General features: G+C 33.9%; 3 protein-coding genes across 3 annotated transcripts; 1 reads left to right on the forward strand and 2 right to left on the reverse strand.

Annotated features, from left to right (window-relative positions):
- Positions 1-3,160: 3,160 nt before the first annotated feature.
- LOC117122096 (F-box DNA helicase 1-like) lies at positions 3,161-12,536 on the reverse strand. The gene is made up of 12 exons (XM_033267570.1): positions 11,510-12,536; positions 10,966-11,044; positions 10,179-10,265; positions 9,465-9,601; positions 9,042-9,138; positions 8,386-8,507; positions 7,692-7,770; positions 6,478-6,666; positions 5,531-5,641; positions 5,160-5,293; positions 4,209-4,343; positions 3,161-3,766 (listed from the first exon to the last, which is right to left on the reverse strand). Exons 1-12 carry the CDS (start codon positions 11,705-11,707, stop codon positions 3,671-3,673), a joined length of 1,464 nt encoding a protein of 487 aa, XP_033123461.1. The 5' UTR covers positions 11,708-12,536; the 3' UTR covers positions 3,161-3,670.
- Positions 11,740-15,707, reverse strand: LOC117122101 (F-box DNA helicase 1-like). Its single transcript, XM_033267574.1, has 7 exons — positions 15,152-15,707; positions 14,685-14,812; positions 14,361-14,484; positions 14,023-14,204; positions 13,631-13,732; positions 13,209-13,312; positions 11,740-11,756 (listed from the first exon to the last, which is right to left on the reverse strand). The coding sequence occupies exons 1-7, from the start codon at positions 15,659-15,661 to the stop codon at positions 11,740-11,742; spliced, it is 1,167 nt and encodes a 388-aa protein (XP_033123465.1). The 5' UTR covers positions 15,662-15,707.
- A 122-nt stretch (positions 15,708-15,829) lies between these two features.
- Positions 15,830-23,055, forward strand: LOC117122083 (ankyrin repeat domain-containing protein 16-like). Its single transcript, XM_033267552.1, has 7 exons — positions 15,830-16,245; positions 17,773-17,895; positions 19,582-19,679; positions 20,895-21,046; positions 21,551-21,712; positions 21,904-21,982; positions 22,202-23,055. The coding sequence occupies exons 1-7, from the start codon at positions 15,908-15,910 to the stop codon at positions 22,351-22,353; spliced, it is 1,104 nt and encodes a 367-aa protein (XP_033123443.1). The 5' UTR covers positions 15,830-15,907; the 3' UTR covers positions 22,354-23,055.
- Positions 23,056-23,194: the final 139 nt, after the last annotated feature.

Genomic DNA, 23,194 nt, shown 5'->3' on the forward strand with positions numbered 1-23,194 from the left:
ACATATATAAAAACACACAAAAATATAAATTATAACATTTATCATTCAAAAAATATATATATATATATATATATATATATATATATATATATATACATGTATATGTGTATATATACATACATTATTTCTTGTCTCCATTCTACTATAAGTTGATCAGAATATGTAGTTTATATATTAAAATCATCATTGTAGATATATATACCCCCACACACACACATATATATATACATATATATATACATATATATATATTTATATATACATATATATATATATTTATATATACATATATATATATTTATATATACATATATATATATATATTTATATATATTTATATATATATATTTATTTATATATATATTTATGTATTATTCTTATTTATTTTTGTTTTCCTATATATATTTATACATTTATATATTGCTTTGTAGTACTGTTACGGTTCATTCCACAATTTTTTAGCATGCATAACATTGAATTTTTACTCCCCTATATTAATGATTGCCTGCATGCAATAGATAACTGACGATGGTAGTAGACTGCCGAAACACGTCTTATTGGGGCCGTTAGGCCATAACTTATTGGATTAAATACAGGCTTTGCCTATGATGAAGATACGATCTGTTGTGTTGTTTTTGAAAATTATTAGCTGTCTGCTGTTCGATCATTCTTTTGGCAATTTACATATATATATATTTATATATATATTTATATATATATATATACATAGGTACGTATATATATATATATATATAAACAAAAACTCCGGAGAGATGGTAATAAGTTGCCAGATATATAATTTTATTCAAGTGAGCAACGTTTTCGGTTATCAACCTTTGTCAGGCTAAAGAAAAACATGAGAATAGCAAAATATATAGCATATGGAAGGCTGAAAAAATGGTTCCACAGAACAGAATGCATCAATATATATTTGGTATAATCGGAAGAGGGTGAATTACCTCCTCCCTGGTGTAATAGTCATTCGACTGCCGAAATTGACGAAAACTTTTTGGAAATTTTCGATTCTGCATGCCAAGAACTCGCGGAGCAACAATGCGGCGCTCCATACATTTTGTCATTTGACAGGGCGCGGCCGAAATTGACCTAGGCAAGCCAAAATGGTTTTGGAAATTTTCGAGTTTGTCAGCAGACAGATCGGGCCCAATATTCAGTTTTCCCTAAAGACGATCGGGCCCGCTTTTGAAAAGTGGGCCCGATTGTCTCGTGTGCCCGATCGTCTGTCACCCACCGATTTCGAGGCTGGGAACTTGGATGGCAAGCGACCTCTACACACGAGGTGGTCGCGTTGAGCCATAGAGATATAATACTGTACTTTCTATTAAAAATCTGGCGGCCGAAATGAGCGGTGGCTGAATTGAAATGAGTCCTAGGCCTAGATCATATATGAAGAATGTTTTACGTATTTTTGCAAACATAGCCTACTACAGATATTACCTTTCTTCTCTACACATTTATTTTTTATATGCTGTGGCTATACTTAAGTCAAAGTGATCAAAAATAAATAAATAAAGAAATAAGGCTGTCATGCAGCATTGCTCAAAAGGATTCTAGAACATCTATCAAGGAGATCTCCAAAACACAACTGTCAAAACAATATATATATCTATATATATATATATATATATATCCTAATTCCTCCCAAATACGAGGAAATGAATTAATTACAGAAGTTGAATTTCTAAGTATTTGTTCCGGAGAATGTGTGAATAAATTTAAGATGTTCGAAGTGTCTTTTTTTAATTGCTATATAATTTAAGATATTTATATTTGCTTGACAGTATAATGATTTAGCTATAAAACTCAATGTAATATACCTAATTCTATTAACAACTGACATCATATTAAGTATTTTGAAACATTCAACTTTTACACTAAGCCACACTGGCACTAGGCCTATATATCGAACATACAGTTAGTGCCTGATGCACTCAGAACACCAGCCTTTAAAATTAGGGAAAATGTAGATCCGGGAAAAATCACCAGCGCTGTATCAGCGTTAGCATTTTTAAATATATCAACATAACAAGGGACCAGAACATAAACAATACAGTTGTTGTACTGTATGTCTCAATCAAGTCACGAACTGTTTTTATGACTTGCTTTTTGATAAAATTTTTGGCCTTCTTTGAGGTATATTTTAACCTTTTTAGGATGGTTTTAAAGTGTTTTTATAATGTATTTGCTATTTGTGACATTTATTTATAATCCTGTAGTTCTTGTATTTATGGTGTTTTAATCACGATCTTATGGCAGAACAGCGTGAATTATTGAATAAGTTTTCATGAATAAATAAAGTGACTATACTATACTATAAGGCCCATAGAATAACAAAGCCTGCCAGGACATAAATTAAATATAGTATGCAAGTTGCTATGACCGCATAATGCATATTATTAAGTCAGTGGTGATGTCATCACTTTCATTTGCATTGAATATTCCTATTCCCGACTGATCACTAATTTGATATAGTGCCTCTGATTTCTTGTCTTGTGTGCAAAAACCTCAAAGCTGGGCTAATTTTACTAAAGTATACCACGATGGAATAATTCGTTGCCACCTAGGCAAGCTATGACGCACACAGCGAACCTAACAAATCTCGCTGTACGGCACTGGTTAACATGTTCGCTGTTCTACACATGGGCCCATGATGCTCACAGGACCAAATGGCTTCAATGTCTCATTTGAGGACTTGCTTTTCAGCTGAACAAGGAGAGTGGCGACCAGGAGATCTCCACGGTTCAGTGCACACACAGTGGCTACCACCAGTTTAGCCTCTCTATGACCACAAGCAACTTTGGATAGGAAAAAAACATTTTTAATGTGTATTTTTTTTATTTTTTTTTTTTTAAGACAGAAAAAAGTTTGATGAAAAACTGGGGAACGGTGAATGAGATACAGATTTTTGAATATTTAAAAACGGGGGAAAAGGGGTGTAACTACCCTTTTTCCTCAGTTTTCAAATATTCAAAGTAAGTTTCAAATCATAAAAGTAAATAATAATACTAGTAAACGTTAGAGTAATAAATATTTTAAATTATTTTTAACATACCGTAATTATAGTTATTGTAATAACATCTTCCTTATGTTGTGTTGAATAATAGAACCTTGGGCAGATACACAAACAAATCTTGAATGCCAATTGCTTAATATGTATGTTTATTTATCATGTAAAATATAGATATCAAAACCAACTGCAAGGAAAATATAGAAAAAGTTTTTAAAAAGGTAATCTATAAATAGATGAAATAAAAGTTTTTTAAAGTTCCAATTTTTGGATACAGCAAATTGAAAATGTATTTCAATTTAATATGATAAAATTGTTTTGTATTATGAATATTATTTGATGTGTGTTCATATAATTAGTGGTATATTTTGAAGCATGCTTTTGCCAACACTTCATTTTAGATATTGCAAGCCTTCTGTTGCATTTGGTCCCAAAACATTTTACTGTACTTCTGTCAACTAAGCACACCATTTTGGTATCATAATCTAAAAATACTGTAAAAATGAGAGGTCTCATGTCCTCAGAAGATATGCATGTAAAATATAAATTCTAAATTGATGACTCTTTCTTCAAATATTAAACTCTATAAAACATTTCTTTAGGGTTTCTCCTGGGCTTCTGTTGTGGCTCTTCTGGTACAGGTTATCAATGCGAAACCAACGAAGAGAATCCAACATTTTCGGCACCAGCACACCCAGAACACAAAAATCCAGCAGGTCGATTAGCCTGTGTGGAATATCCCTACGGAATAGGAAAAAAAACATCAACCTAAAATATGCTTTCTTCACTAGCTAATTAATATAAGCTAAATAAATATAGAGCACTTTATAAATTTTAAATTATTATTATATACACTGCTACACTCTGGCTATCAACGTGTATGGTTTTTGGGAATTGGCAGACATGACTTTTTAATCATGAGAAATTTATTTGAACTGAATTATGAAAAAAAGGTTCAAAAAATACATTTTTGAAGTTAGACGCATACAACTCTTGACAAGAAAACAGTTCACTGTAAAGCAAGAATACAACACACCTGCTCTAATTATATCTCCTGAAGATGTACAAGGCAAGGACAGAGAAGCACAGCAAATAGGAGAAAGTGAAGATGCCACAGGCTTGCACATGCAAACCACTCTTAGAGAAGTATAACAACATTCTGTAGTATTATCCTCAAACTTACCAGATCAATTTTCAACCGTTCAAAAGCTAACACGGTATTTGAATTAATCTCCGCAGAACACTGAAAACATTTCACAAGTACACCCTCCTCATTTCTGGTTATAGCTTTTGTAGACACTGGATAGGAAAAGGTCTCCTAAAAGAAAAAGAAACGCAAATAGGTTGTTAGGTATGAAGATGGATCAGTTCTTTGAGGATTTCTGCTACTACAGGTTTTTCAAGTTGGAACCTGGAGCGGTTCACAAGTCGCAAATTCATAATCTGCATGTTTGTATCAATATAATCTTATTTGTCTCCCGGAAGCTAGCTTCATAATGGGTACATCACATGCAGCAAAATATATTTAAAGATGCATTAACAAAGCTCAATTAATTATCTGTCACTTGAGGCCATGACCAGATTTAAGGAATGGAGTCGAGTCGAGTTGAATAGCTTGGTGGACAAGATGCATGCTTTCCAATCCCAGGGTCCTGAGATCATGACCAAAACAAGTCCACCTCTTATTCTATGTACAGCATCTTGTATGTATGTTTGTCTTGTGATGGGACTGCCACTTTGAAGAGTGATTAAGTTCACTGTTTGGCATACCCTTGGCCCTAGTGCCTAAAGCTGAATTAAGAAAGATCAGATGGCCCAACCATCTCTACATTTTTAAATTTTTATGGCCCAAAGTTGTGCTTTTTAGACCACAATATTAAGAATTGGCAATGAAAATAACATTTTGGATAGGCAAATTAATATTTTTTATTCTGACTTGTGAAGTTAGGGGTCCACACTGATGGGGTAAAATTCCAACCGCTGACACCACCACTGGTCTGGACCCTCCACCTACAAATGTCCCTCCCTGGGCTATTCTAGGCTGTCTAACAAGCACCTCCAGTCATTTTCCAAACTTTATAAAGCTTTATAAAAGCGTCAACATTTTAAAAACAATAATGAAAGAGAACTTTACATTTAATCTGGCAAGCATCTTGAGAATAGGGCTAGTTAGCTTCAGTCGCTTCTTTGCTCTTGTCAAAGCAACATAAAGAAGATTGAACTCATCCATTGGTTGATTCGCATTCATCTGCAAGTGGGCTGGAATGCCTAGAAAAAAATAAAGAACACCAACAATCAAATGTTAAATTAGTGTAATCAAATTAACTTCATTAAAATATATATCTGTAAGATATTCAAAAGTTTTTAGAAGGTAATAAAAGAGTACCACCAAAATAGGGTGTATAATAAGTAAATATAAAGATGAAAATAGTCATTGTCATTTTAGCTTATATTAAATCCTGCTAAGAAGACTTTAAAGAACATAAAACTAGTTAAAACACTAACCGCCAAAACCTGGTAGATTGCCATCATTGGTTTCGGTCAAAAAGTCACACGTCACTTTAACAGTATCAAATTCCAATCCCTTCGCCTTATGCGCGGTTGAAAATACCACCTCTGAGGGGAGACGAGCGTTGCAAATCAATACATCAGATGCATGTATACATGCATACATAGAGATATATAAATCAAAGTACTGTAAATGTCTAAACAGCCTTGCACTAATACTTTATCAATTTGTTACTAAGTGTGTAGCCAAGATAGTTGTTTAATAGTCCTTACTCTGGACTATCAGCAACTACATATATTTAACAATATAAGTAATAATAATACGAATACACCACACAACTAACTAAAATGCACAGCAAGGGTTAAAAACCCCTGAACTGGACACTGCTTCAACCACTTCCCATTAGATGTATCTTTTTGCCGACAATGTAAAATATATATATATCGAAGCGGTTTGGTGCAGTTCTGCTTCTCAACCTTAAGGTTGGAGGTTCATTTTCCTTTTTGCTTTTGTCCTTAGACAAGGCACTTTACCTACGGTCGTGTCGTCTCTGCATCCAGAAGTATTAAGTGGGTACCTGGTAGGTTCAAACACAAAATGCGCTGATTACAGCTGCAACATTATAGAATTCTCGTCAGGGAGCTGAGTATGTGTCCCATACGTGCTTGATCCAATGACCGGGGGTAATAATGTGAAGCACTTAGAGGCCTTGTTGGCATTAAGCGCTATATAAGTCTAACATATTATATTATTATCTACAGTTTGCTCTCTAATTCAAGACCAACTTTGGGACCTGAAAATGTAGGATGGTTTTGAGGTTTGATTTCCAATTAGAGGGCTAGCTTTGTGTTAAAAAGATTGAAGATTGCTATATGGCTCTTTGAATAAGTGGTCTCGAATTAGTGGGGTGTCTGGAATTGAAGAGTGCACTGTAAACACTAACCAGCTTGTGTGATGTCATCGACAGCTCTTGATTTTATTCTTTCGATATGTTCAGGTATTTTAATGTGATGAGTTTTCACAATATCTATTCTTCCAAGCAGGTCTATATCTTCAACGTCATCAGCATAGCTTTTCAGTTGCGAAAGACTTGAATAGCGTTGGATAAACTTATCCTTAATTTCATTCTCAGCTGTGAAGAGAAATTAAAATTACAGAATATTAATGCTTTTTAAAAAACTCCCTTCTTAAATACAATTCGCATATTTATTCGAATAAACACTGTTGAGAAGGGTTTTTGAGGGGCTGTAAATTTGGGGGAGGAATTTATAGAGGGAGGCGTTTATTTATTTAGGTGTAAAATGGAGATATATATATACCATACTCCCCCCGCCCCGTTTGAATAAGCACCCCTCTCGAGAAAATTCCCTCCAGCGCCCCGTTTGAATAAGAGCCCCCTCAATAATATAAGATTTTCTTTTTAGTAAGTCAATAAAACATTTTTCATTCAAAAAATGCCTCTTAAATTGAATAAGTTCTCATAAGAACCCTACGATTTTCATCTATTTCCATAAGCACCCCTCATTTTCCACTCTGTTTTCATAAGCATCCCGTTTAAATAAGTGCCACGTTTGAATAAGCGCTCCTATAAAAGTGCAAAAAAAAATTTTAAGTGCCCAGGCGTGCGAGTACTGTACTCAAATAAACAGCACTTAATTTCACTGTCAATGTGGGACTACAACACATAATTAGTCAAAATTTGTTTGCATGATCATGAAACTTATTGATGCTAACCAGAGTTAGAAAAATGTTAAGAATGATATTGCTTCCATTAGTTTTGTTCACAGTCGTTTATTGGCCATTTATTCGCTGCAAAAATAAACGCCTGTAAATGCCCCAGGGCGTTTATTTAAGGGAGGCCTTTATTTAAAAAGCAGCTCTGGAGGGAGAGTTTTTCAAAAAGGAGTGGGGTGGTCATTTATTCAAAGAGGGGAGAGTTTATTCTAATAAATATGGCAAATATATACAGTATTTTAAATCATATATTGTATCCTCTTATTAACAACTTTTTGAAATATTATCAAAAATTAATGTTAAATTAGTGTAAATCACATACAATTTTAGGATCCTTAAATTCACTATGAAATGTACAACCATTTTAAAGTCATCGTAAAGATTTAATGTGCTTTACAGTAACTTGCAGTGTATTTGTCTTACGTTTTCTTCTGTCAGAAGGTGAGAGAGAGAAAAGTCTGTAGATATCCAAGATTTGATCAAACCGATAGCTGCGAACACCCTAACAATAAGATTAAAAAAGATAAAATATGATAAATAATATTTATTGGTGAAAGAATATGAGGCTTGCAATTCCAAAACCAATGTACTGTCATGTTTACACTGAGTAGTTAGCATAAGAATGTTGCAGTATTGTATAATTTTACTCATAACTTTAGCAAATAGTAAGTTGATACCAGTAAATGACTTTTCATTTCAAAGCTTATAATGTGCAGAATATGAATATACTAAAAAGTAAATTTTTTGTTTTAGTCACTGATGTTGGTTTTAGCACGGCAAGCCCCATATGGTAAAATACTGATCAGAAATTTGCTTTCCATTATGAGTATTAAAGATATCAAAAACTGTTAATTAATTATGACGACATATCATCTCCACATATATGGGTATCAGGATATCATACAGATACAGGTCACATGCAATTTGATAACATGATGATATATAAAAGGTGTAGCCGAATTGGTCTGCCATAGAACTATATAAGAAACGACAAATCTCAGCATTTCAAAGAAGAACATTTATTAGCTCCAGCTTTCATTAGAAGGCTGTGATAGTATGTATAAGGCTGTAATTCTGACTAGTTTTTACCTCCATGTTCTGACAAAGTCTTACTCACCCCAACTAATCCAATCATCACCGTCTTATTCTGTTCGCAGAATTTTGCAACTTCATTAAATAATGATAAATTGGTTCGACAGATAACAGCAATTTGTCCAACTTCTTCTCCAAGCACAGATCCTTCAGGGTAAATATAAATTTTGTTTAATAATTATTGTTCAAATTTTTAAAAAATGCAATAATTTAGATCTTATTTCATGTGCTGCCATCAGGAAAATACCATATCATAGGTTGAATGTTTTCACCCCTTAGAATTTAAATCTTATATATTTTATATTTCATATTTATTTATTTAATTAGAGCTCACTGTGCAGCTCCATTTCTACAATACAAATGCTTGCTTTATTAAGATTCATATCGTATTGCTATGGTTTTGAATATTTATGATTATAAGCTGATAACATCCAATCACACAACATCAGTTGTATCTAATTTGAATACTGCGTTGTGGAACGAGATGAACATGACAACGCCTCTTTACAGCTGCTACAGCAGTCACTGACCTCGCCAATACGCAATTCAGCACAATTCAGCACAATTCAGCAATGATATGAAGTTATGGTATATTCTGCTACCTTTTACCTTCACAACCTCTTGTCTTGTTTGAATTTTCATATCTAAATTGCTAAAATGTCTTGAATACTTAAGACTTACCAAGAGCCTCAACTCCGATAACATACTTCTTGACATTTTTTAAGGCATGCAGAACACAGTTAGCCACATATGCAATCTCAGGCCCAAATCTAAATGACTGCAAAACATTTTTGGAAAATATGAGCAATATTACTTCTTATAATAGGGTTATTATTGCAAATGGCTTGTCGGACCGAAAAGAAAAAACAACTGTTTTTTAATTCTTTGTACAGAGAATATGTTCGAAACATCTCAAAATACCAAAACAAAAGACCAAGAATTTCCCCCAACCAGACTTAGACCCTGGACTCAAAGAATGTTAGGCACCCCCGTCAGACAGCTTAGCACACTTATCTCCCCCTACCCCCACTCCCAATGTAAGTGTACAAAGATGCAAGGCAGAAGATCATGTTTATAAAAAAATATATAATAATGCAATTCTACCTGTGTAAGGTGAAATATTTTCGTTGCAGGTATGTTCTGTAACGCATTTGTTGCTCCTCGGAAACTGTATATTTGTTGATGGGGATCGCCAACCACGATCTTGGCACAATTTTGACGCATTAAGATATCTTGTTGAGCTAAAAATTACAAGTTGATTTTCATATTGCATGTCAATAGAAAGAAACATCTGATATCTATGGTAAGATGGATTTATGTGCTCCAAAATCAAGTTTATTTATTTGGAATGGATTAGATTTCTTTGGTGATGATGAACTAAAGTCTAAAGGCTTTTTTCCTGTGGTGTCCTTCTGAGGAGTGTACTGGCTTTTATCAACATGCACATGGGCCATACTGTGTCTTCATGGTTAAGTGAATGCAGAGTGGTTACTACAAATTTAGACTGAGTTAAGCAGGAAGCCTATATGCAATACCCATTTGTATTGCCTAGTTGAGACATTTTATTTAAGCGTGTTCATGGAGAATGACCCTTTCAACTAAGCCCAAAAGTTTAGCACAGCTGATATATAGGGACTTTTTAAATACTGTAAATAAAATAAACTAATGTTCTACAAACTCAATGTCTTTAAGGCTACAAAATAATCTTTCATGAACTAAGTGTCTTTTAGATTCTTAGGGGGGTATAGTCTTTTTAATAATTAAAAAATTGCTGGTGTCTTTGGGATTTGAAACCAAGGTCCTGGGATTACAACATACCTGGTGTAAGATCCTGAGCCTCATCAATTAGGATACAGTCAACAGACGGTAAGCTAGCCTCTGTTAGTTGAAACAACTTCAAGTACGCTGTAAAGATAACAATCTCATTATAACTTACAGATCTTTAAGATCATTCATGAACAGTGGAACCAAGAAGGATACGGTAACATTTTCACAATATGTTGGGGTGTTCCAACAATCATTATACCATTATATAAAAGGCCTTGTATGTTACTGTATACACAGTACAGTAATTTTTCTTTTGCATAACTTGAAATGGTTGGAATGCTTCTTATTAAAGTCAACTCGTACCACTTCAGTCCATATTGCCCCAACTTGTCGTAAACATCATGAATCAGGCCCAACTAACAAACGCTATTCATACCAACAACAACCGTTTACAATGGCCAACTCCTATCACGCTATCAGGTTGTAATACTTCTTTCTAAAACTCAACTCATACCACTTCAGCTCATATTGACCCAACTTGTAAACAACATGTACCAGGCCCAACTCATACCAGACCCTTTCCATATCAACCACAGCCATTTAAAATGCCCAACTCTTATCAAGCTAGAGCCTATTCACACAAAGTACAAAGCTCAAAATGTAAAAGACCCAACTCATTACAGGTACAAGCTGTACCAGTCCTATTGTGTACTAAGCAAAATTCATGCTAAAACACCAAATCATGCCAATAACAACTTATATGTCAATAATAAATGTTTTAGTGGCCAGAAAATTATCCCTCCACTCTTTTCAAATACCTTCAGCATTCAATACCTACCATCATGTGTCACGGAGGCCTCACGGTCAGATGGATTTCGCATTCTCTCCCAAAGCTTTTTTGCATCCACCAATAAGCCCTATATTTTCATTTTGCCATTGCATGGAGTAAAAGAAGGACCAAAGTAATAACAAAAAAAATATTAAATGATACAAAAATATCTTAAGATGTAATTTCACTAATTGTTTTAGGAGCAGTTTGGCACAGTGGTTACAATTCTGCTTCTCAACCTTGAGGTTGAAGGTTCAATCTCTCGTTGTGTGTTTCACTAGTGTCCTTAGACAAGGCACTTCACCCATCACCTACGTTTGTCTCTCTCTCCACCCAGGAGTATTAAGTGGGTACCTGTTAGGTTCAAACATATAAAATGCACTAAGTACAGGTGCAAATTTTATAGAGTTCTCCCCAGGGAGCTGAGTATGTGTTCCATAAGTGCTTGATCCAATGACTAGGGGTAATAATGTAGAGGCTTTGTTGGCATTAAGTGCTATGTAAGTTAAGTCTAACATATTAAGTATCCAAGCCAACCAAACAAAATCAGAACCTTTCTCCTTTCCGGGTTTATCTGTCTTCTTGATCGACCTTCGATGCCTTCTTCTTTTTCTTCTTCTGGTACATGAATTAAGTTCATGTAATCATCATCTGAAGCCATGAAGTTTTTAATGGTCTTGATGACCAGCTTGGCACGAACATACAATGCCATATTTTTCTTATGGTAAATTGTAGCTTTGGGTTCTAACATACACACCACATTGTATATTTTCAAATTTGGGATTAACTTTTTCTTGTACCTAAGGATGAAGAAATGTGTAAGATATTTTCAATTCAATTCCATTATTTTTGTTTTGTCATCAAATCAAAGTCAATGTACAAATAACATTTTTTTAAATGTTAAAAATAGGATAAAATAGGAAAATTACATTCATGAAACTCAAATGAGCTTGTAAAATGAAAACCTGGATGTACAGTAGTAAAATTGTATATTGCAACTAAAACAAATCAGAAAAAAACTCCAAATTATAAAGAATCAAAATAAAAACATCACCTTTTAGTAACTAAGAGTATACTAACAAAATCAGCTTTCAACTAGAGGGCACTCTGAAAGTGCATACCTCGACTTTCACGTCATTATTGTCGATTCGTTCGATCCAATGGTTGTTGTACAATATTATAGGGGTGTAGGTAATATTACTAACTATACATACTTATGAGGTGAAGTGTGGCTGAGCGGTAAAGGCTCATGTATTATCTGTAAATTTTATTGACTGTATATGTTCGAATCTCCCATTTGTTTATTTTTAAAAATTATTTATTAGATCATTGTTATTAACTTTTTATTATTCATGCATTTATAGAATACTTTTTTTATATTTCATTATTAATCATAATTATGTTTTTTTTTTTTTTTTTAATTAAAATAATAAAATTGGGACTGCAGATTGTGAGAGATGCTGCCAAAAATATTTGAAACATTTAAATCTGCATCTTACTTTTCCAATCTATCCATCAAACGAGAACTAGCATCACAGGCCCATTACTTGGGCTTGCACGCCATCCTGACTGCTTTCAGTCAGCCGTCCAGAATAAATAAATATACATATAAATAAATTAATTAATAAACAGGAGAGAAAACAACTTCTTTGGCAGAGGTAATAAATGGAAGTATCTGTAAGTCAGCTGAGCCACTCATTTAAATTATACCCCGGACCGTACCACTGTAAAGTAGAGGGTAGGCTTATGTCCAAAGTAGGCTAAGGTCTGTTTATACTTCAATGATAACGATAACGACAAAAAAGCTAAAAAGCGATTGTTGATATAGAAAAGAAAAGAAATAAGGGAATTTTTTACACTAGACCAAATCGATAACGATTTACCGTGTATACGATAACAAAATATTTTAACAAATCAAATCAGATGATGTCATAATCATGGAAAAAATATAAAATCGTTGCTACTACTACGATTTTAATGTTTTCCCATGATTATGACGTCATCTGATTTGATTTGTCAAAATATGTTATCGCATAACTGATAAATGGTTATCGAAGTCTCTGATTTCTATTTTTTTCTATATGAACAATTGCTTTCTAACTTTTTATCGTTATTGTTATCGTTGAAGTTTAAACAGGCCTTTATACTTGACGAACTATGGTGTGATTCTCATCATCACTACTGTCTCCTTCACCACTACTACTACCACAAGAACACTTTTTTTTTTTTATCATTGTTGTTGTGTACTGTACCTGCAAAGGCAATTATTTTCACAACTTCTTTGGGTTTTAATTTGTAGCTGACAATTGCAACTTGTTCTTGAGTCATCACATGTTCACTGTTCTGCATCTTCGAACTATTTGTATAAAAGGAAAATAAATCACATTCTATTTAATTAGCAAACTACATGCTGGGGCAGGCTTTGGAACACCAAGAAATAATCCCTACTCTTTTTGGAAGAATGTACTGCATTCTTTAACATGCATATGGGCAAATAATTCTCAGAGGACCAAACGGCAAACGTCTCATCCGAAAGACAGTGGGCGATCGTAACTTGCAATTCTGCCCTCCAGCCGACTGAGCTACGCTGCTCTCCCCTTAGCTAGGGACTCTATGAGGAACATTATTTTGTTGTTTCTGGAATTTAGTATATAGTCATATTAGCAATATTCACCTGTCTTTGCAGGAAACCTGGATAGCAATTTTACTCGTACTATAAGCCAACGACGAACCCGACTCATAGTGATACAGAGCATGGTACAACCTATAATGCAGACTAAAATAAAAATGATTATTATTTATGCATCTGTAAATTAATTAGAAAAATATTTTCTTAATTGATAACTTTACTTAAATAAAGTTAATTTTTATTTTTTATTTATTTTTATTTGAAACATATTTATAGTGGGTGACTCTTGCAGCAATGATGATATACAGAGGTCCACTTATTGAATTCAGAATAGAATCATCATTAATCAAAAAATAAAGTAATAGGCCTAATACAATGGAACAAAGACAAATATTTATTAGACAAAAGTTAAAGAAAAATTTCAAGAATTAACATACCCACAATTGATGCCGTGTTCATTCTGCAACATAAGCAGCATCGTAGCTAAGCGGTAGAAGCTTTCAATGACGATGCTGTGTTCCCATGGCGACTGTAAGCTGTACTTAATGGCTTCGGATATGTCGTGAGTGCTCCTAGACAGGATCACCATGGTAGCAAGTAGAGACCACAAGTTTGGGACCTAAATATTAATATCAATAGAAATAATCATATTTGATACCAATTCCAGATACATAATATTATACACAGGGAATAGTTAAAATCATAATAATAAAAATAAGAAGAAATAACTAAGTGACATCAGGATTATAAATACAAATTATATTAATGAACTTACTCCTCCTACTACTAGATCAGGTGCCCTTTCTGCTAGTAGGTCACATGACACTTGAAACATCGGATGTCTGCTCATATAACTAACTGCAGATGATTCGTCTATAGTCTTAAACTCAGACATATATCTGCAAAAAAATTGGCCATATTATTTAATTTTATTAACACAATTCTTCAGCAAAACATTTTTTTAATCTGAAGTCATTCCTCATTTTTTAATTTATTTTTACACTGTTTACTGTATATGTTGAGGAAACAGGTTTTTTATGATAAAGTATTCAAATTTTCAATTAATCATTTTATCACCATCACTTTAAGTTAGGCTTACCTGATTAGCGTCAAAAGGCAAGATTTATCATTTCTAAAAGACCGAGTTGCGTAGATATCCTTTACGGCAGAAACACCAGATATCTCAGATAACTTGTAACGCTGATATAATTTCTTCCATGGTAGAAACTGCCAAAACAAAATAATGTTTTACTATTATACATCACAAGAACAATTCAAAATTGCATCATAATTTATTTAATTTTATAGTACTTTGTAGTGATACAAAACTGGGGATACAGCCGTTTGTATTGTAGTGATACAGTATAAATTTATAATTGAAATATTTTGTAAAAAATGATGATTTCATACTAAAAAAACATTCTAGAAATGTCTCCACAACCCCTCTACCCAGCCAACCTTCAATCACAAACATCAAATTTAAACATTCAAAACAATGGGAATGTATCAATATTTGTGTTGTCCATCCTTCCCCCCAACCCCACCTCTTAATTTGCCATTTCATACCTCATGGTTTAGGATAATTCTGTTCCATCTCTTACACACAACACAAATATGGCAACATACACTGATAGACAGGTATGAAAATATCTTTTCAAGGATCTCATCTGGTAGAAAGTTTAAATAGTCTACATGCTCATCTTCTCCTGTTTCATCTGCATTGTCTACATGGCTGCTACCTCCAAGAAGACCAAATGTGTTAGATTCATACTTTTCCTTTTCCATGTTTTCAAGCATAGTAGGACTCAAGTCATCTAGAAAGGAGTCGTTTTCAAAGGCCTCTAGATTGGTATCCAGTGAACTGGTTGAACATCGCTTCTCTGCTTCCACACTTGCACGGATCATTAAGTCTTCATCTGTGGAGTCCTCTTCAAATGCAAGTAAATTAGGGTCATTTGATGCTGACGGCAATCTGATTCCCGGCTCATTGTTAAACAGATTTCTACGTACACGTTGTACACTTTCTCGTGATCCGCAGCCACTGGTTGACGCATCGCAATTTGTCGCCCTTGTCATCTTGGAACAACCTGCAGCAGATCTTGAAACATCTCCTGATGATCTCCATACAAAATATATTTCAATTAGTCATACTTTACTAGCTTTTAACTTTTATTTAGCGAGTCCTAGCAATTAATTCAAAGTGTTGTTTTAAAGGAAAGAAAGATAATTTTCACAGACCTGAAACAGCGCGCTGCTGCTGAATGTGTACTCTCAGAGTGTACTGCTGTTTTGTTTTTGTCGGATCAAAGTTCAAAGGTCATAATGGCCAACAAAATTTTAAGTGAGCGGATATCGACGACTTTCTTAGGTAATCATTTTTTTTTAAATGAATTGCAGTCAATTTTAGAAGAAAGCGAAGATCCACAATCACTAATCAAAGCTTCAAATCCAAAATCTGGTGATCGACTTGTTCATTTAGCCTCCAGACATGGACGTGTAGAAATTTTGAGCCTGCTGAGTAAATATGGTGCCGATTTCGAGGCTGGGAACTTGGATGGCAAGCGACCTCTTCACGAGGCGGCCGCGTCGAGTAAAGTGACTTCCGTGCAATTTCTCCTATCGGTTAATGTTTCTGTAGATTGCTTAAAACGTGCCGATTGGTAAGAAATTATAAGCCATATTTTCTGGCCTGTATGTATATTAAAAGTGGATAAGAAATTATATTTTAATATTAAGATTGTTGGACAAAAAATGAATTAAAAGATTTATTTAGGTCTAGGCCTAGCCTATGCCTAGGTCCTATCCTAAAGAAAGGTAATAGGTCAAAACGGCAATGACCAAAGTGGCAAAAAACCAAAACGGCAACACTTTTAGACAAAAACAGCAATGGGACCGTCAAAATAGCAAGATCAAAACGGCAATAAGTCAAATAAAATTAACCATTCTGATTCAATATTTAATTTGGTATATGATATCATCAGTTCAGTTTATTTCTCATTATTGTTACTGTATTGCCGATTTGGTCATTGCCGTTTTGGTTTTTTGCCGTTTTGTCCTGAAACCTAAACAAACAGCAGTGAGTATGCCTACCTACAGTAGGCCTAGCATATGCAACCTTAAAGGCTTAAAGCTAGCCATTCATATATGAAAAATGTTTTTCTTATTTTTGTGAACATATTGTAGCCTACAGCCTGTAAAGTAAATAAGGCCTTCGCGGGGGAACCACATACAACTATTTTTTAATTGCGCACATTATACCTCAAAACCAGCTCAGATTTTCGCAGAAAATCGATAGCTAAGAAAATAGATGCACAGAATCTTACAATAAGGGATTCGTTTATGCAAATATTTGATTTACTTAAAAAATGTTTGATTTTATTTAAAAGTGATTGGAGACTAGTAATAAGCTCATCACGAACATCAGCTCCGAATTCCTCCCAAATATGAGGAAATGAATTACAGAAATTAAATTTATAGGTATTTGTTCTAGAGAGAGTGTAAATAAATGTTAATAATAATAAATGTTCTAAGTGTCTTAAATTGTTAATTGCTACATAATTTAAGATATTTATATTTACTTTACAGTATATTGATTTAGCTATAAAACTCAATGTATACTTAAATCTATTAACAACTGACATCATATTAAGTAATTTAAACGTTCAAATTTACACTAAGCCACACTGGCCTTAGGCCTATGTATCGAACATACAGTTAGTGTTTTTTCCCTCTTGTAAAATGCGTAATGCACCCAGAATATCAGCCTTTAAAATTAGGAAAAATGTACATCAGGGAAAAATCACTGGCGCTGTATCGGCGTTGGCATTTTTAAATAAATCAACAAGGGACCAGAACATAAACAAGGCAGTTGTTGCATGTCTCAATCAAGTCACTAACCCAATAAAGGCCCATAGAATAGAAGACATAGCCTGCCAGGACATAAATTAAATATTATGATATGTGATTTTTTTCCAGCACTGCCCCTTGTGGAATGACCAACATCTGTATAAAATGCTTTTCCTTACTAAAAGAGGGGCACTCTAAAATTTAAGGGGGGTCCGGACATTGCCAACACTTCCCCACCCCCCAGGATCCGCCCCTCTATAGTATGGGCAAGCATCACAATGTAAGCAGTTTTAGGAGTATTTTTATACTGGTTATGTGTTTTTGATTGCTACTTTCAATAGGACGCCCCTTATGTTGGCATGTGCAAAGAAAAACATTGAAATCATCAAGGAACTTGTCAATGCAGGTGCTGATCTAAATTTGAAAAACAAAGATGGATGGACATGTTTTCATATTGCTTCAAGGTACAACCATTTTGTACTGTTGTTGATAGAATTTTCAGTTATATCATTCTCTTACTTTCAAAGTTCACTACCAACTTTACCCCAGGGCCGTAGCCACGAGAATTGAAGTGGTCAGGTTGCGTGCGAAGCGCGAGCACTGATGATTGGGACTACAGTTTTAGTATTGCAGGGGCTCCGGGGCCATTAAACTGTAATCTTGTTGTAAACAATTAAACTGTAATATTATTAACATTAAGCCAATAAACTGTAATATTATTAACTAAGACCAATCAACACATAGGCTAACAATAAACATGTACATATCAAAATTATTATGTTTAATCTTTCCTCGTCGGTGCTTGCATTAAACGTGATTTGGATCTAACATGTGTATAATGATAATTGATAAACAATCAAAATTCTCTGTACAATATTATTCTCAACATTTACAGAGTGGACTTCCTTATGTTTTGTTCTCATATTAGACTGTAATATTATTAAAGAAGTCCATTCAACAAACAACATAAAACATATACATATCAAAGTTATTAGGTTAAAGTTCTCATGTCGGTGCATGCATAAAACGTAATTTCCTGAAATTTGGATATCTGAGATTGACAGACGAAATTCTCTATACTATATATACTAATTTAACAAGTGGACTTCCTTGATTTATATGTATATTTATATACGCAAAGTTTAGAATGTTAGGTCCATAGTTTAAAGTTTAAAGAAGACTGACTTCTTATGTTCTGGTCATATTAGAATGTAATATCATTAGAAACCATTCAACAAAAAAATGAAACATATCAAAATTATTAAGTTAAACTTTCTACTTCAGTGCATGAATATAACATAATTTTGGGATATATGAGCTTTATGTAACATTTGAGAATGTACTGAATATAAAATATTAAATATTTTACATTTTAATCAACAATCTATCAGAAATACGGGGATTATTTATACTGTAAAGCCTTCGGAACCCCTGCAATACTAAAACTGGTTTCCAACAGGCAGTGAATATTCCATTTTGATTTAGTGTAGATGTTTTTTATATTTTTTTTATTCTTTTTATTTTGTATGATTCATATGTTATATTTTCAACAGACAGATAAATGAATGCCTGAACTGATATTTTATGGGTTTCATATTACTTTCTATACAAAACAGATATCATAAATCATCTATTGTCCGACTGTGTGCATTGAAAATTTGACAACGACGATAATGTCTCCAAATTCCCAAACATAACTTAGGCTACACGGGCCTCGCTTGACACTTCACATCAAAGGGCCTGTTAATCAATCTTGCACAACTTCCTCCTCCTCATCATCATCTTCATCATCAAAATTATTAATTGTCCATAGCAAAGTAGGGAAAAACTATGAATTCAATAATAGACGTCTCATAATGCACAAAGTGTATTTCAAAGCTACGGCCCTGTACCCGTACAGGGATCCTGGATTGGGAAAGCCATAGCCTTTAAGCCTGTTTTCAGGCAGCAAATTAGTTCCACTAAGTGGTTTTAAATACTAAAAATTACCATTAAATTCTCATTGGCATAGGGATTTTTTTCTGCCTTCTCATTTCTCAACATCTGAAATTTCGTTATGAAGTTAAAGGCGTTTAAGTATACAGCTACAGTATTTGAGTTTATAGTATATATAAATATTATATTAATGAATGTTTATCTTATTTTTTCAGAGAAGGCCATGTTGATATTTTATCATATCTGCATGACTGCAATGATTCACTCTGGGAAACAGTTAGTAAAAATGGACGAACACCTCTTCACACTGCAGGTATGGGTCTAAAACTCTGTCTAGATTTGACAGAAAATTGTTGTCTAGCATAAATGCTTGAATAAGCACCGCTCTCAGTTAAGCGGCCTACCAAATGTGATTTTTTTTTTTTTTTGGCTAATCACCGCTCTTGAATAAGCACCGCTGCGCTTAACCAAGATTATGATATTGCCCTGTTTGTAATGAAACAGTTTTAGAAACAGGATTATAAATACAACGTATACAGCATTAAAATGAATAAATAACACTTGCGAAGACACAAGCATATCTTTATAAACGTTTATTTACAATGACGTACAGTAGGACCTATAACAGGCTTACCGAACTACGGGTAACATGAGCATGGAAGCGCCACGCCAATTTATTTTTATAAGCGCCGCTCTCAAATTAACGCTGCTCGCAAATAATCGCTGCTCTCAAATAATAAGCTCATTTTATATTTTCTAGCCATCAGACTGATTGTGATCAATATTGTCTTGATATTCAATTACAGGTCTTCCACTAATTAAAGACCCCTCCAATTGAAAACCACCTCCAATTAAAGACCACTTTTCTGTGGTCCCATTTAACAAATGTCTTTTATCTTTATTATTGTAATTAGAGTCCAAAGCTGCTAAAGACCATGCAAACCCTGGTCCCAAAAGGGGTCTTTAATAATTGAAGGGAGAACTGTAATTTAAATATATTTTGCTTCTATTAAACCTTTTAACATCTCAACCCATGCTCAACAATTAAGAAGTTGTTTTTGGCAGAAATGAAAATTCTAGACAGCTCACTTTATGCATATCTCAGGCATAAATTTTAGGCCTACTGTTTCAAATCAGGTTAAGTTAAGCCCTAGAAGTGTAAATTTAGGCTGTAATATTCTACTAAGATATGTATACCAATGAATTAATTTTATTTTACCATAGTTACTCACCCCCTTTGAACAAAAACTTCAAGTAAGTTACTCATTCAGATTATACCATGGGCTCTTGCCCAAGGAAAGGTTGGTACATAAGATTGGGTATAAAGTAGGGTGGGATTATACCTGAGGAACTATTGTATTCATTCATTCAGCATAATCACAGCCCAGGAGTCACAGAAGTTGGATCCCCACTGTCACCAGTATATTAAGATTAAAGATAGCATTTACCAAAATGAAATTCTATTATTTACAATAATTATTATAATGAAATGTTAGAATTATCAATATCTTTATGTGTATGATTATAGCTCTACATGGTAGGCTAGAAGCCTGTGAGTTTCTGCTAACTCGCTGTCATTTTCCTGTGGATGTACAGGATAGCTGCGGATCAACACCGTTGATGGATGCAGCGAGGGCAGGCTTTCCTGAGGTAGTTGATAAACTTATCAACCTACACCATGTAAGTTAAACAGCTGATTACATTGTTAATTCAAAGTTTCATGGTTTATTTTTAGTTAAAGTTTTAAAATTGCATTCCATTCATTCTGCCATTTAAATCAAATAAATAAAAAGACATTTAGAATATATTAAAAAAAACATGACAATTGGTAATATTAGTAGCAGACTCATCCTCAAAAGTGGCAATGTATCTGCTGTCCAGGTGAATACAGTCAATTTTGTTTCTTGTTTTGTTTTAATCTGGTTCTTGGTAGTACAGTAATTGAGATTTGTATTAATATATCTTTTAATCATTTTTATAATTTCAATGCGCTATCGTGAATACTTTTGTACTACTAATATATAAGGGTATGTTTAATTGAGTTATTGTTGAACATGCAAACTAAGAAATAACCAGATTTAATGTATAATTATATAATTTTAATTTGATTATGGGTACCTTATAGTGTAAATATTACTCAAAACACTATTTAATTCATTTATCATTTTCTACTTTGCAAAATAGGCAGATGTCAGGAAGTGTGACGTCCTAGGTCGTCAAGCAATCCATTTGGCAAGCCAGGCTGGTGAATGTGGTGTTATACAATATTTGTTGAAGGAACAGAACATTTCTGTCAACTCTATCAGTCAACCAAGTTCACTCACCCCTTTACATTTTGCCTCAAAGGTACCATCTTTTCAGATATATTTTTTTGCTGATTGATTTCTATTTTGGGGAGGGGTGGAGAAGGTGGGGTGGAAGTAGCGTATAATCAAAACATTGACATATCTGAGCATGTGCACCTGCTTTGCTATTATGAATGTAGGTAACTGTGTTTGGTTTAGAATAATAATTGATGGTTGTATCCATTGCTATAGGAAGGAAGAACAGATGCAATATCGTACTTACTCCAAGAAGGAGCAGATGCTAACATCCAAGATTCAAAAGGTAGAACAGGTAAGAATCAATGTACAAAATTTCTAACTTATTTCAAGGCATTTCTCACTGCCCGTATAAAATCATGATGTGCCTATTATGTTCATGATGTGATGCCATCATGACCATATTTAGTCATGTCAGATGTTTTTGTCATATAAAATTTGATAGATTGATGTCAACAGTATTAATTAATAACCTTGAAATAATAACAGCCTTATACATTAATTTTTTTCCCAGCCTTGCACATGGCGGCCGGATCACAGAACGTGGACAGCATACGCCTCCTGTTGTACAGTGGTGCTAAGATAATCCCCGATAAGAAAGGTGTCAAGCCAAACACTCTAGCTACAAACAACTTTGCCAAGATGCTGTTTGATGAAATAAGTTGAGACCCATCTATGATGCCTAGGTATTTCTTTAGGACATGAATTAACTATTAGGACAGTACCAGTCCTTGCGAATGTAAAACTTGAAAGTTAAAATTACACATTTCGTACTCTCATATAGAGGGGGAATTATATTAAGAGATTCAGTTTGGGATTCTGCAAATGGAATGGATAGTTGGATGAGAAGGGGAACGAACCCGAGTTCTTTGTTTCCATATCTAGTGGCCTAAGCCACCACTGCATACCCCAAACTAATGCAAGCTGTAAATATCATAGTTTAACCCAATTGATTTGCGGGTTTCAGTTAGTCTTGCCGTTCATTTTCAACTACAAATATTCATTTATAAAACATTTTTTTTACACTGTTGCAATACCGGCTGAAAATGATCAAACAGAAAGAAATCACGACTTTTTTGATAGTTACAAATAACACATAATATTAATATAAAGAAATGAAGTCAAAATGGCCAGGGATGTAACATACCCCTGCCGGGAAAAAGAATGTTTGTACACAAACCTTTGTGTTTACTACAAAAATGAATTATCAGAAATAATATACATCTACCGCAAAGACATTATCTTTGCCTTGGATATGAAGTTGCAGATGATATTCTGTTATCCAGCAATGGCCATCTCAACAATCGTTGATTTTATTTTTCATTCTATTAATAAATGATTAATGATTATGTCTGTATATAATAATAATAATAATAATAATATGACGTTCTTATATAGCGCTTCATGGACAAAGCGCTCCACATTACTACCCCGGTCATTGGATCAAACACGGAACACATACTCAACACCAAATTAAATTATTAAATTATATTATTCTATAATATTG

This window comes from Anneissia japonica, unplaced genomic scaffold (genome assembly GCF_011630105.1).
Source record: "Anneissia japonica isolate Jap-2015-1 unplaced genomic scaffold, ASM1163010v1 scaffold288164_len509026_cov199, whole genome shotgun sequence".
Classification (NCBI taxonomy): Eukaryota; Metazoa; Echinodermata; class Crinoidea; order Comatulida; family Comatulidae; genus Anneissia; species Anneissia japonica.